The sequence below is a fragment of the Epargyreus clarus genome, unplaced genomic scaffold (genome assembly GCF_041222505.1).
Source record: "Epargyreus clarus isolate Ecla_fem2 unplaced genomic scaffold, WU_Ecla_fem_2.2 ptg000016l, whole genome shotgun sequence".
Lineage (NCBI taxonomy): Eukaryota > Metazoa > Arthropoda > Insecta > Lepidoptera > Hesperiidae > Epargyreus > Epargyreus clarus.
In genome coordinates this window covers 1,440,156-1,455,402 of record NW_027332224.1, presented here as the reverse complement: position 1 = coordinate 1,455,402, position 15,247 = coordinate 1,440,156, and the positions used below count along the sequence as shown (strand labels likewise).

Here is a 15,247-nt window from a genome sequence, read left to right as displayed (position 1 = left end):
CCGACGTCGTTTTACCGCAGTTCATGATCGACCGCGGCACAGAGCGGACGTGCTTTCGCGGATAGAATAGAGTACTAGAGATTACTTCTAATGCTGTCGTAGTTAATCAATAATATAACAGGTTTTAATGAACTAACCACAATTGATAATAAAATTATTTGGAAAGATAAATAAATATATCCTTGGCAGAGAAAGATCTTTTGCTAAGGATATGTACTTTGCTTCAGTATTCTTTCATATTCATTTAGGAACTTGTATATATGCTGGATGTTTAGAAAACTTTGATAGCGTGATTCAGAAATGCTAGAGGCACTATCTCATAACGAGTTGCGGATAGTGCCTCAGATAGATAAATAGATATGTGCATTGTGAAATTCTTTGAATTTCTAAGTTGAGCTAGTGAAGTTCTCGAGTCAAATATTTACATCATTAAGAACGTTATTTTTAATATTGTAGTGTATAAATATTGTACATGAGTCAATGACATTTTATACTATAAATCTATGACATGAGTTAACAGATCCATATTATAAATATTAACATTGATTTACCAACGGAGACTTCGGGTTCATAAAAGTTTGAACATAAAATAATATAATGGCGGACTAGCCGTAATTTGATTTAATAAAGTTCCAAAAAAACTCTTTTTCGTGTAAAAAAAACTTTAAAATTGTTAATTATTATAAAAACAAAACACAACTGCTTAAAATGTATACATTTACCCATACAAATGTATACATATGTATACATTTTGTATTAAAGTAGGTCAGTAATGTGTCGATGATGATGATGATGATAAAATTGGATGATATGCATGTAATTGTAAGTACGATAAATGAATTATGATGAACTATAGGATTTATGATATTTAAATTGAAACATTTAAAATACAAATACACAGTAAGCCTGCTCCATTTTGACTGATAGTAATGTTTTATGACCGAATGGACGTATGTATGTATGGGTGTATGTATGGATATATGTATGTATGTATGGATGTCTGATTCGTTGGCAACCCCTGCAACCAAAACGGCTTGATGAATTTTATCCTTATAAACATCAAATTTAATAAAATCAAACAATTAATGTTAAAATAGAATGGTATGATAACTCCAGCTCCAACATCAAAAATTAATTATATGTACCACTATGTAAAATTGTATATTATTTACCCTTTAAAAGATGCAAATATGCACACGTATAGAGTTTCTTGCGCCGCTTCTTCTCCATAGCGAAATACCTTCCGAAGCGGTGGTAGTTTGTTGACTTTCAAAAAGTATTCTATATGAATCAATTTTGAATAAATGAGATTTGAATTTGAATTTGAATAGAATATACAATCAGAATAAATATAAGGTCAATGTTATTTCAATATGAATGAAATATGAACATTGAAAATATGAAGTGTCGTAGGATTCGTTGAAATTGTATAAGATATAATTGTACAACAATTGAATAACATGTAGCCTAAGTACCTTAAACCTTTTCAATTAATTATTTTTAAGCAGCCAATTTTGTTTTTATAATAATTCCTAGTTATTTTACCACTTATCAATTGAGGTTAGCTCAATAAAACTTTTAGGGTTCGTACACAAAACTGCGATGCGACGTCGCATCGCAAAAATCTGCGAGCTCCCTCGACGCATCGCAAGAACTTGCGAATTGATTCGCATCGCACAGTGGTTGTTGTTGTTGGTCACCCTGAGAGACGCTACGCCGCACGATATCGCATCGCAGCAATTCGCATCGCAATTTTCTGCGTTGCGAATTCGCATCGCGTCGCATCGCAGTTTTGTGTTCGAGCCCTTAGCCCATTGAAAAGTTACAAAGTTGCAAAAGTCAGACGATGCAATTTTTTATAATTTTGATAGAGGATGTAATATAGCCATATGACAGATAGCAAACCTTAGTATAGCTCGCACCAAACTGCTAGTCCGCTCTGAAGTTGTTGCGTACAACGACAAGCATATACTCCGTAGCAACGTAAGGGCACACTAACGCAGCTATGTGCCCGCGGGCGAGAGCGGGCAGCGGAGGGTGCGGGGAGGGGTCTCGCGCTGTCTTCATCCCGCTAATATCTTCAGTTTGCTATTCGACGCGATTCGTTTCTATATTCAGAGCGGACTAGCAGTTTGGCGCGGACTATAACAGGTTGCATTTTTGGATTGGGCACAGAATCCTAAAAATGTCATTAGCATTTTGATAGAACGCTTTTCAATAAAAAAACAGTCCTCTAGCTTTTGCACGCTGCGGTCTACAATTGTAACATTCAATGGTCTTTTTGGAAATTGGTCTATTTCGTGTAGGAAATGAACTCAGTTTTGAGTTCATCCTCCTGTTGGACTTCACAGAGGACGTTGGCTTCGAAGTCGCACTGCTGGGTCTTCTCGTTGAAGAAGAGGCCATCCGAGCAGTACGCGGTCTTGGGGACTCCGTCCTCACAGCGCCAGTAACGTTGGCAATCACCCCTGGGGACAAAAATTAGACGCTTTCTACACTCAGCCCCACACTAGGATTCCCTGTATCGTGGGTGTCATGGACACACACTCAAAGACGAATACACAAATACCCAGACCCAGAACAGATATCCAAATTCATCATTCAGACGTCTGTCTGGCCGGGGATCGAACCCGGGATCCTTTGCGGATCAGAACGGTTTTGTGACCACTCCGTCATGCGGGTCGTCAAATATATATAAAGTAAGTATTAATCCATACGTGGTGGTAGAACACTCTGTGGTTCGACTCCGGCGGCACCACCGCCACACCTATTTCTACCTAATAACAGCAGTAGGCATTAAGCGCTGCTGTGTTCTGGTTTAAAGCTATTTAAGGGAAACATACTTTTCCGAGGCATTCCAGCTTAGTCCTCATGGGTAGCGGCGCTACTATAAGAGTTCAGGTAAGAATCTAATCTTCGAATAAAATACTATTCATTTTTTTTTTTATATAATAAGAGTAGCAGACGAGCATGCAGTCCACAACGGTAAGTGGCTACTGCCGCTAATGGACATCTTTAATGAATCCCAGATAAGATCGGTATCAAGGGTCGCTCACAAATGCGTTCCCATACATAAAGACTAAGTTGGAACGCCTCGGAAAAGTGTATCTCTTTCCACACCCTTCAAACCAGAACACAGCAGCGCTTAACGCTGCTATAAGCTTATTTCTAGTGAAGCTTTACGTTTCAGTGGGAGAACGTGGATGCTGACTGATTGACTACCATCTGAGTCCTCATTGACTCCTGAGGACTAAGATGTGCTGGACAGAATGACAGGACAGATGTGCTGCCACAGATGTGCTGGACAGAATGTCAGGACAGATGTGCTGCCACAGATGTGCTGGACAGAATGACAGGACAGATGTGCTGCCACAGATATGCTGGATAGAATGACAGGACAGATGTGCTGCCACAGATGTGCTGGACAGAATGTCAGGACAGATGTGCTGCCACAGATGTGCTGGACAGAATGTCAGGACAGATGTGCTGCCACAGATATGCTGGATAGAATGACAGGACAGATGTGCTGCCACAGATGTGCTGGACAGAATGTCAGGACAGATGTGCTGCCACAGATGTGCTGGACAGAATGACAGGACAGATGTGCTGCCACAGATATGCTGGATAGAATGACAGGACAGATGTGCTGCCACAGATGTGCTGGACAGAATGTCAGGACAGATGTGCTGCCACAGATGTGCTGGACAGAATGTCAGGACAGATGTGCTGCCACAGATATGCTGGATAGAATGACAGGACAGATGTGCTGCCACAGATGTGCTGGACAGAATGTCAGGACAGATGTGCTGCCACAGATGTGCTGGACAGAATGACAGGACAGATGTGCTGCCACAGATATGCTGGATAGAATGACAGGACAGATGTGCTGCAGACAGGCGCATTCTTGTTCTATGTGAAGTTAACAGATGTCTACCACCAGTGTCTTACCACCAAGTTGACACACTTACTTGTAAGGCTCCATTCTGACGGCAGAGTCGGCTCTCAAGCAGTTGAGCACAATGTTGGAGTTAAACTTCTGGGGCTGGACTTCCATGGATCTTACGCTATTGGGTGGCGCTGGTCCGATGAGGCTTGGTGCATCAGCTGTAAGGAGTAACAGGTTTTAGCAAGGACGCAAGTCTCATGGGCACTTGCTACACACACTAGGGTTTCCTGTCGGTGCCAAGGACGTATAGTATACACAAAAACCCAGAATCTAAATTCATTATAGATGTCTGACTGATTGGGGATCGATCCCGGTACCTTGCGTGTCATGGTATGGTAACTCCGCCATGCAGGTCGTATGTAACTCTTAAGGCAGTAATGACCAACCCAGGTCATTGCTGCCTTAACAGATGTCCATAAGCGGCAGTAACCATTAACTAAATAGATGTGGAGTGCTGCTGCCAGTCAAAACCTTTTGTTGCCACCAGTCAAATTAACCTTTAAAAAGGATCACGGGATACGACTCCCGTAAATATCTTAAACTAATGTATAAATGTGTAATTTTTCTTGTCACGCGGACTTGTGTCCGTGTGTGGGAATTTCTAGATGCACTGCGCATGGCATTCATGACAGGAAAAGTGAGAATGGGATAGGCACACGCCCTCGTGACAGGAAAAAACTAATGTATGTATGGTAATTGGCTGACGAAGCATGTAATGAGATATGTATAAGCGTGAATTGATGGATGAAGTTTGTATAGCGGCGATGTCAGATTTGACAGAGTTATACCAAAGAGTTTTTGTTAGGATTTTTGGGGGTTTAATCTGCATCAAGCGAATGGAATAAGTAGTTCAAACCCTTGCGAAATCTTAAGCAACGGATCGGAACAATTAGTCCCCTTCTCCCAAAACTCGCCCCTGAGGGCTGTATTTAGTCTAGCTAGTCCTGTATTTAGTCTACTTGCAGTAGTTCCGGCTTTTCCTAGATATTTTTTAAGTGGGTCTAGATTTACTTCTTTATTGGGTCTCTACCTAGGAATAATAAAGCTATGTATGTAGGTTAGTTTTAATATTACAGAAACTACTTATTTAACCTTTCTTCCCCTATCTATCGTCTTAGGGGTGGTGTCTTAATTTACTTAGTCTCTTTCTAGTAGTTCAAATACGAACAAAATTAGTGTTTTTTTCAAGTTTGTTAGCAAGGAATATTGCTTTCAATAAGTAGTTAAATACGGACTGTAACATTTCTTAGTGATTTAGCATTTTAACAACTTTTACCCTCTTCAACCCCTAAGGAGTTGATTTATTAAATGATTTGTTAAGTTTCAGGTTTATTTCATACGGAATGTGATTTTCAAATATAAGTTTGAAGGTGATAAATGAGTAAACTCTTAACACTCTGTGAAAATGATGTTATCTGTTGTTATTTCAAACTCTTTATGGCAATAGTAATGTTATGTTATGTTTCATGTTTGTGGTAATGGTATTGTGATGTACGAAACAAATTTTCAACCCTTATTTATCCCCTTATTCAGTTGAACCAGAATAATAATATTCAAATTAATATATTTCTTAGACTTTTTCAAAATGAACTCGAAAATGTATAACCTTAGTGGCTAATATTCGGATATTAATGATGTTTACCTTCTTAACCCTTGAGGGGATGATATTTTAAATGAATTCGTAACAAATGCTATGTATTTTAAGTTCGTAGAGAAGATATGTGGAAAGAGTGAAATATGTTCAACGTATTTTCAAATTATGATTATTAATAATTACATGGTAAGTAAACAATATAAAATTGAATATAAGTATGTAATTGGATGTAGGTTACGAAATGGAATTAGGTTTATAATTGTTCATACAGTTTATTAATACACCAACATGAGCTATAATGATAAATGGTTTTCGGGTATATATTTATTTAAATAGATTTATTGATACATCAACAAGATCATATACAAATTCTTGACAATATCACTTAGCTTATTCTAGGAGTCGAAAATTGAATGATTATGACGTGGTAATCTCGACAGCATGATACAGCCTGATAGATGGAGAGGCTTAGTGTTTACCAGAGTCCTTCCCAGAGAGCCAGTTGTACTCCTCTTCGCCGGAGCCCTCCACTTCGGGGGCATCACGGAGCCAGCATTTGGTAGCCCAGGGCCAGTTGCAGGTCTGAAATTATTCAAATATTGAATACCGCACAAATTCAGACTTAAGCTCGCTAATAAGAGTATGTAATTATAACCTGAAATAGTAGTGTACCTGTAAATAAGTAATTAAAATATTGGTTTGACGCGCAAAGGGCTCCGGATTCGATCCCCGGCGAGACAGATATCTGAATAATGAATTTAGATATCTGTCCTGGGTCTGGTTGTTTGTGTATACGTCTTTGTGTGTGTCTACGGCATCCAAGTTATAGGGAATCCTAATGTCGGGCTGTGAGTGTAGAAAGCGTTTATTTATTTTGACCTGGGGTTGGGGGGTCTTAATTTTTAACTACCACCACTTAAGCCATTAAGCTTGAGTAGTATCTTCACTGTCGATGCTGTACGACTAATATGAAGGTGGTAGAACCCTTAGCGACACAACTGTCATGCCTATTTCTACACAATAACAGCAGTGTTAAGCGCTGCTGTGTCGCTTTGAGTGTGGTAAGACATACTTATGAGGCTTTCAAATTTACTCCTCAGGGGTAGCAACGTATCTCAGATAGGAATCTAATCATATCGTTGATTGCAGAAGTGAAAAATAAATGATAATGGTCAATTACCTGCAGTTCAAAATCGAAGAAGAGGCCGAAGGGGGCGCATTCGAACTCGACTTCCTCACCATGAGCACACTTGTAGAATTTGGAGCAGTCGTAAAAATGGGGCAGCAGCAAGTGGATCTGAAAATTAAGATTGTAATACTAGAAATAGCGATCACTTATTCCCGCTTAACATCTGAGGGACAGGGATGTGGCTGAAAAACAGCGCTGTACAGAACCCTGACTCTGTGTCAGCAAACGCTGAGCCACCTCCTTTTGCCTCTACAACTACTTATATGGTTTTTTTTTCTGTAAATTTTGTAAATCTTTCCCCTTTTTTAAAATGTATATTGAGGCAATAAAGTATATTATTATTATTATAAGATGAAATATATCTGTAGAAGTGATACTTGGTATCTTAGGTGGACGATACAACCTTCATGGTACGACGGAGGCACCATATCTACCTTGAAGGTAGAGTGCTTGTAGTTTGACTCCGGCGGCACCACAATCACACCTATGTATTTCTGCCCAATAACCAGCGCTCAACACTGCTGTGTTCTGGTTTAGAGGGTGTGGGAGCAGAGACATTATCCGAGGCGTTCCAACATAGTCCTCAGGAGCAACGCATCTGTAGCTAATCTCGGGTAGGAATCTAATCCTATCTGGGGTTGATTACAGATGTCCATGGGCGGCAGTAGCCACTTACCATCAGGTGGACTGCATGCTCGTCTGCTACTCGTATATTATAAAAAAAAATTAAGTTAGTAGTTACCTTTCCTAGGGGGTCGCATGACAGGGTGTTGGGGTCAATACCTGCCAAGTGGTTTTCTGCCTCGGGGACCGTAGCCTGATGGGTGGCCACAAAGAGCACGAAGATGGGGAGGATTTTGGCTGTGGACAAAAGAAATATTGTTATGGAATAGTTATTGAAAGTTTTATGCCTACAATGTCTTAACCAAAGGACAGATTTGATGATTAAGATCTGGTTTACCGGGAAACCTAGTAAAATATAATTGGCATCTTAAAACGGTGACACAGTCGTCGAAAAAACCAAAAATCTTTTAAAGAATCAGTATCACACCTATTTCTAGCCTGAAGCAGTTCTGCGTTGGTGGTAGGGTGTGGATCACTGACTTACATATGAGGACCTTAGTCCTTACGTGGCAACATGTGATCGGCTTCAGGTAGATCCTGTTTTATATCGAGTTGGTTACAAATCCAGCAGTGACTTACCATCAAGCGGACTGTTATTTTAATCTGTTATTGGAATTCATTGCCAACAGTAGTGAACGATGATAATCACATCATTAACAACAATAACTAATTAGGATTAATGATAAATAATGAATATCCTTGTCGGGAGATTTGGAAAGATTAGTCAACGTCGTTATCATTGCAATAATTAATATCATTTTATCATTATCACACTGATTCATTTTTAAATGATGATTTATGTTTTTTAAGGTTTGTAACTTTTCAGTTTTGTCTTAAATAACAAAAGGTATTAATAGAGGCTCCTTTAGTATTTTGTTTTGAAGGGTAAGGGAGACATGGTTATCCGAGTTCCTACTTAGTCCTCAGGAGTAACATTCGTGGCCGACCGTAGATACGAATCTAATCTTATCTGGGGTTGATGAATATCTGTAATATTACCTGCCGGTACTATTGCCATAGCCACTTTCTATATTATAATAAAATACTGTGGAAGGTAATGTTTTTCGAGTGTCTGTATGTATCATTCTTTGTCACGCTGCAGCACAAACGGCTTGACGGATTAACATATGACATATCGTTGTATTCGTCTCAAATGAGAGTAGCAAAGGCTATATTTTTATTAAGCGTGTTTTTACCCGACTGCCAAGGAAGGGTTATGTTTTTCGCGCGTATTTTGTATGTTTGTCTTTCTTTATTTGGTCGGATCTAACAAACGGCTGGATGAATTTCGACAATTAAGGTGTCATTATATTCATCTAAATGACCCGAGTGTCCTTAGATAGGTGTTAGAAAGAAACATCAAAACGGCGGATTTTTGGCGCGAAATAGTAATTATAATATTTCCCTAGTTAAAAGACTAATTAATTTTGGAAACCTTAGCCACAGATTTTTATTAGTCTCGTCTTTGATAACTTTGTCGCATGAATAATCCAATATTCTTGTAACATTCGCCGGTTATCATACGTTATTTGCTGATAATTTTAATTGCTATAACTTTATCATGATTTATACTAATAGATGTACTGTAGCACTGATATTCTCTTTCGAAACGAGTCAATGCTCTACTATTTCATGATCAAGGAGTTAATCTGTTTTCACAAGCTTTGTTGTAAATATAAAAATAAAGTAATAAATAATACTAATGCAAGAGTTAGTGAGAGCCTAATGGTTGAATCTCGACCCCTCGAGGGTCTGAAGTTCAAAACCTGCGCACCTCTGTTTTTTCGAAATTATGTCCGGATTACAAATTATTAATCGCTTTAATGGTGAAGGAAAATATAGTGAGGTACTTTCCTGAGAGATCTTAAATTTTCTCAAAGGTTACTAAAGTTTACCAATATGCGCTTGTTCAGCGCGGTGGACTATGGCCTAATCCTTCTAAGAGGAGGCCCGTACCCAGTAGTGAGACAGTATTGGGTTGATGACGAAAGGGACGGTCTCTACTCAGAGTGAGGGGTTAAGGCCATAGTCCACCGAGCTGGCCAATTGCGAATCGATAGTTCACAGTTCACACACTTTATAAAACTTTTTTAATAAACTCTCAGGTGTATAGATTTCCTCACGATACTTTTCTTCGACGTTTAAGCACATACATTTGCAAAATTAGAGGTGCCTGGGTTTTGTTTAGATCACTTCCTTAAATAGAGACAAGTCATTTAATTCGTTAAGTATGAATTATGACGTCATAAGCACATACGATGCGATGCAACGATGCAATATTGATACAATAGATTTAAATCGACAAGTTTTACTAAGTGAATGGAATTAATTAATGATAAAAGGAATATTATGACAGTTTATAATCTAATGAAATTGATCGAGGTGTCCGAGGTTCAAATCCCACCTCTGATTTAGCGAAGTAACATGTTTAAACGATGAAAGAAAACCTGAGAATGCCTGAGAAATTAAAAAAAAATCAAAGGTATGTGAAGTCTACCAATATGCACTTGTCCAGCGCGGTGGACTATGGCCTAATCCTCATTCTGAGAGGAGACTAGTTGCAGCAGTGGTGCAATTGTGTTCTACTTTGAATGTTTTGTGACACAATAAAGTTCGACCGAGTTATCTTATTTACCTATAACGTGTAATTAAATGTTTTTCCATCAATGTTGGATTGATGTTGACGACCCGCGTGTCACCATGCCGGTCTGACGTGCAAAGGGTCCCGGGTTCGATTCCCGGCCAGACAGATATCTAAATGATGAATTTAGATTTCTGTTTCTGAGTCTGGGCGTTTATGTATTTGTCTGTGTGTGTCCATGGCACCCACGGCACAGGGAATCCTAGTGTGGGGCTATGAGTATAGAAAGCGTTTAATATATTTTCATTTAAAGACAAAGTCAAAACTAATGATGTAATGACGGTTTTTCCCTCATTAGGATATTGAAATAGAAATATTAATTGATTCTACGAAATTTTCCGTGCAAAACGAATAATAGATAGCAATCAGAAACAATGATTAAAATGATTAGGTATCTGTAATAATCATTATTATACATGTTTGATTTCACGTATCTAATTAGTGTATTTCTATTACCATTGTAAGTATGTAAAATTTAATTAAATTATATTAGTATTGTTCATATGTAGATTAATATTTCGATAATTAGAAATAAAGATAATTAAAAATCTTAAATATGTATGAAGTTTACTAATGCACGTATGCAATATGGTAGACTAAATGCTAAAAGTTTTTATTTTTATGTGCGTAAGAGATATAACATTAATGAATATATATACATTTTGAATACACGACACAACGTGATTTGTAGATAATACTCAATAATAAATCAATAATATCTTAGATCTACCAAGATAATTTATTATCGCAAACATCAAATGTTGAAGCCTAAAATCATCTGATCCAATTTAATATTCATATTCGTTAATTTATTTTTACATAATTTTTATGCAATATTTAATACATTGGAATAATGAAAACTTTACGTCGTCTAAGAAGTTAGTACTTAAAAAAAATAAAGAAAACCTCTTCAGTGTTACCAACCTTTGATTCTAATATTTTTGCACAAATCCATGGCTGAGTATATTCTTAAAGTCACACAAGGCAAATTATAACGTGATAAATCAAATAATACTAGTTAATAATTCTGTGAATAACTATTTTATAGGAAATTACAGCTCATAGCACATTCTTTATTAGATATAGGTACTCAGATCATACAAATAAATACGCACCATACTAATTATGTGGCACCAATATTGTTACCATTTCGGCTCCCTTCATAATAATTATAATGTTTACTACGTCATTTTATGTAACTTTGTATGTTATTAAAGTAATGGAACACTACATTTTAAAATATTAAGAAATACGACTATTTATAAAAAGAATACTAAGTAACTCTACAATTGATTTATATTGTAATATTTGATGCCTCCTGGGGTGGATTTTTGAATATACATAAATGAAGGCGCTATTTACTATTTTCTATATTCTAAGTTTATTTTACACGTCATAACTTTATGAAAGGGTACTCATAATATTATCTGTACATTTAAGTAGCCACTCAAGTTCAATATTTCTTGATACCTATTATTTATTTAATCTTTTCCTATTCCTTGATAACGTTATCTTTGCCCATAGACGTCATAGAAAAATTATCTATTTATTTAATATAAAATTTATCTATTATTTATATTTATAAAAAAATACATGATATTAATGATACTTGTTGTCAGGATCCGAGTTAAATATCATTTACCGACTTCGAAAAGGAGGTTCTATATAAGGCAACTATTTAAACCATGCATGATCCTTCTATCTTTAATATAATAAAGATTTTTTAATTCTGTTTTTCTTAATAATCATAGTTTAAAAACTAAAAACCACGCTAAAATCGCAGAAGGAAAATCGTTAATGCTGATTTCTGATAATCCTGATGAGGAAATGGGATAAAATTATTAAAATCGTGTATTATCATCGATTCTTGATAATTGTTCAAAATTTTAAATTAATCAGACCGTTCAAAGTGGGTAAAAATGGAGTTCAAAGATTCCGTCGCATACATAAGTACAGGTCAAGCTAATAAAAGCGTGGTAAAAATATGTTCGATCGGTATTTTTATGAGATATTAATAAACACAGCTCATCTTAGAAGATTACTAATTAAAATAATTGTTTTCTGAATGTAATTCAGTCACGTTTAATTAAGTTAATGACAAATAAATATCTCACGCGTCAGCGGTATAATGAAAGTAATATTATCTTTTGATAAAATCAAATATGTTTATCAATTTAAGTTCATTACTCAACAAGTATCCGGCTCAAAACTATGTAAGATTTTAAATTATTCATTTCTATTTTATTTATTCACTTCAATATCACTGTTAATAGAATAATAGTAATAATAGAATAATAGATACATTTTTAGTGTCATTAAACAACTTCATATTTTATTTATATGCATTTAGCTCTATCATTTTGAGTTTTAATATACACAATAGTAATATTTTATCTTTTTAGATGGGTAATCTGAAAGCTGTTTGTTGTTTTGCAAGTGCAAATGACATGAAGCCGTAGAAAAAAATTAAAAACCAATAATTGTCTGTCTGACGTCAACTGTCACTTATTCGCGCTTCCGCAATAACAATTGTGAATCATTTTAAACAAAAAATCTTATTTTGGTGATTATTAGATATAAAATTATGTTAATATCATCCGACTCAGATGACGACAGTCCAGATAAGATTTTTCAGCGGCTGGAGAGAAATAAAAGGATATTGCGCGCTCAACAAAACACTTTGGAATATAATTCGACTATTGGTAACAGTTCCAACGATGAAGATGTGATATTAGTATCTGAATCGTACGAAAATCGAAGACCTTATACACGTAGTATAACAAGCAGTTTTCCGAATGACGACGTCGTAATAGTGTCTGATACCTACAGTGCCTCAAAATCGCCAAGTACAGTTGACGATAGAACAAAAAATTACGATTCAACAGACTTATTTCTTAATGGTCCATTAGTGGAAACTGCTCCATCCAGGAGAGGCAAGAGAAAAAAAGGTGTAAATTATATCGATAATATTTTACCGACAACTACAGGAAAGAGGGGCCGAGGGGCTAAGAAAGGGACTAGGGGTTCTGGAAACTCTAAAAGAGGGCGTGGTCGGGGTAAATCGACCACCCCAACCACTCCTGAGGTACCCTCCTTTGAACCTGTTAGAGGCAGATCTCGCGGAAGACAGGGGCGAGGAAGGGCTAATAATTCACCAATTAGTCTCGATACACCCGAATTACCTAGACGGACCAGACGCCAAAATTTATCGCAAAGATTATCTTCTTCCATCCCAACCTATAACATTGGCAATACACATGAATACCCCGATGCATCCGAAGATATAGCACTATTCAAAAACACTCCGGAAAAAACAATTAATAACGATTTAGACACATCGATAGACAACGAGGAACTCTCCGTTAAAGTTTTGTGGCAAAGCCTCGAAGTAGTTAAATTCAAAATTCGTAAACTACAAAAGCTATCACAAATATTTGACTTCTTTTCTGAAAGGGAAGGCGTTAGTAAAGAAAAGTTATTATTTTTGTACAACAATAATATATTAAAACCAGACGATACGCCAGATTCAATAGACTACAGCTTCGTTAAGTTTATAGACGGTGGGGTAACGAGCACATCGTTGTTGCAAGAAACAACGAAGACAGTAATACATGGCTTTAAACTAAAGTTTCAGTGCCAAGGTAGGAAGCAACCGTACGTAGTTGGTATTGGCAGAGAAGACAAGCTACAAGTAGCGTTAATAAAGTGCGCTGAACATTTAGAAGTACCGATTGCTAACTTGAGATTTGAGTTTGACGGAGAAACTGTTAGAGGTAGGCATTATTCTTATTTCAATAGGAGTAGCAGACGAGCATGCAGTCCACCTGATAGTAAGCTGTCACCCATGGACATAACATCACCTCCAGATATGATATTCCTATGTAAGGTCGGCTACAGATGCACTACCTCTGAGGACTAAGCTGGAACGCCTCGGATAAGTATGTCTCCCTTACCACACCCTTCAAACCAGAACACAGCGCTTAACACTGCTGTTATTAGGTAGAAATAAATACTTCCACTTTTCGGTGCGCAGGTGTGGATGACTTATGTATGAGGCGATCTTAGTACTTAGTGACCATATATCTGTGATTAGTTTCTTATAGAACCCTAGTTTGGAGTTATCAGCCCATGGGTGGCAGTAGCCACTTACCATCAGGTGGACCGCATGCTCGCTTACCACATTAGTGTTATAAATAAAAGGAATTAATTACATACTTTGAATAAAGTTTATGATAAAAATAACATTAAAAAAAACATTTTTGTTTTTTTTTTCAGGTAATTTAACTCCCAAGGATTTGGACATGGATAGCGGTGATTGCATTGATGTAAAAATTTTGAATGTAAATAAATAGATATTTAAATTTAAATGTATTTTCTTGAAGCCTTCTACATGATGGACAGACTTCACACGAAAGTTTATAAATGAGAATTAAGAATGATATTTTAAGATTCTACTCTGTCATATTAGTATGTAAAGATTTTTTGAAAACTTAATGAGCATGTAGTTCACCTGATGGTCAGTGACTGTATGATCATCTTGTTATGTATAAATTACTAGACTTCTAAAATATTTGAAAATATTGCAATAATCTTACATTCTTCACTCTTAAAGAAAATTATAATTACCTACTATGAACAAAATTTTATAAAGATGTTTAAGGATTTGAATCTGGATTCCTTTGATCCTGATACTTAACATTCGTTATTAATATTCAATCTATCCAAGTTTTTACCTTCTACAATACGAAATTGAACAATGTCTTGTATAAAGAAATTGCTAAATGTCAATCGATTGCTAAATGTAGCAAAGACAGGATAGATCGATTATCAATAACGGGCGTTACACTCAGTAACTGTCAAGCTAATCTAATAATAATTGAATTATTGTTTACAATTTAAAAATACATACCGAACATTATTAGTGGATTTTTTCACAAAATATTTCACTGTATGAACTATGGAAGTAAGCCACAAACTGATCCCATCAATCCAAAGTAAAGTATTTATACTCGCGCAGAAATCAAAAACACGTAAAATTGCGATTGGATTATCGAAAAATCATAAAAAAAACTTTTATCGCAACGTAATAAGGGCGATATTGTTTTCGCACATTGCAAATTGATTAAAATATTGTTTAAGGAAGAATTGTTATTCATACGATTAATTGCTTTATCTACTGATAAGCAATAATAGTTTCAGTGATAGGACGGTGTCTTTTCATGTTTATTGGGAAGTCCGCACATTGTGGGTATT

At 36.4% G+C, this 15,247-nt stretch overlaps 2 protein-coding genes across 2 annotated transcripts; one reads left to right on the top strand and one right to left on the bottom strand.

The window, feature by feature from the left end:
* Window positions 1-1,903: 1,903 nt before the first annotated feature.
* On the bottom strand, window positions 1,904-14,964 carry LOC140748761 (uncharacterized). The gene is made up of 6 exons (XM_073081626.1): window positions 14,904-14,964; window positions 7,472-7,590; window positions 6,721-6,837; window positions 6,020-6,122; window positions 3,969-4,104; window positions 1,904-2,468 (listed from the first exon to the last, which is right to left on the bottom strand). Exons 1-6 carry the CDS (start codon window positions 14,908-14,910, stop codon window positions 2,294-2,296), a joined length of 657 nt encoding a protein of 218 aa, XP_072937727.1. The 5' UTR covers window positions 14,911-14,964; the 3' UTR covers window positions 1,904-2,293.
* Window positions 12,484-14,361, top strand: Rad60 (DNA repair protein Rad60). The gene is made up of 2 exons (XM_073081618.1): window positions 12,484-13,767; window positions 14,270-14,361. The coding sequence occupies exons 1-2, from the start codon at window positions 12,579-12,581 to the stop codon at window positions 14,344-14,346; spliced, it is 1,266 nt and encodes a 421-aa protein (XP_072937719.1). The 5' UTR covers window positions 12,484-12,578; the 3' UTR covers window positions 14,347-14,361.
* Window positions 14,965-15,247: the final 283 nt, after the last annotated feature.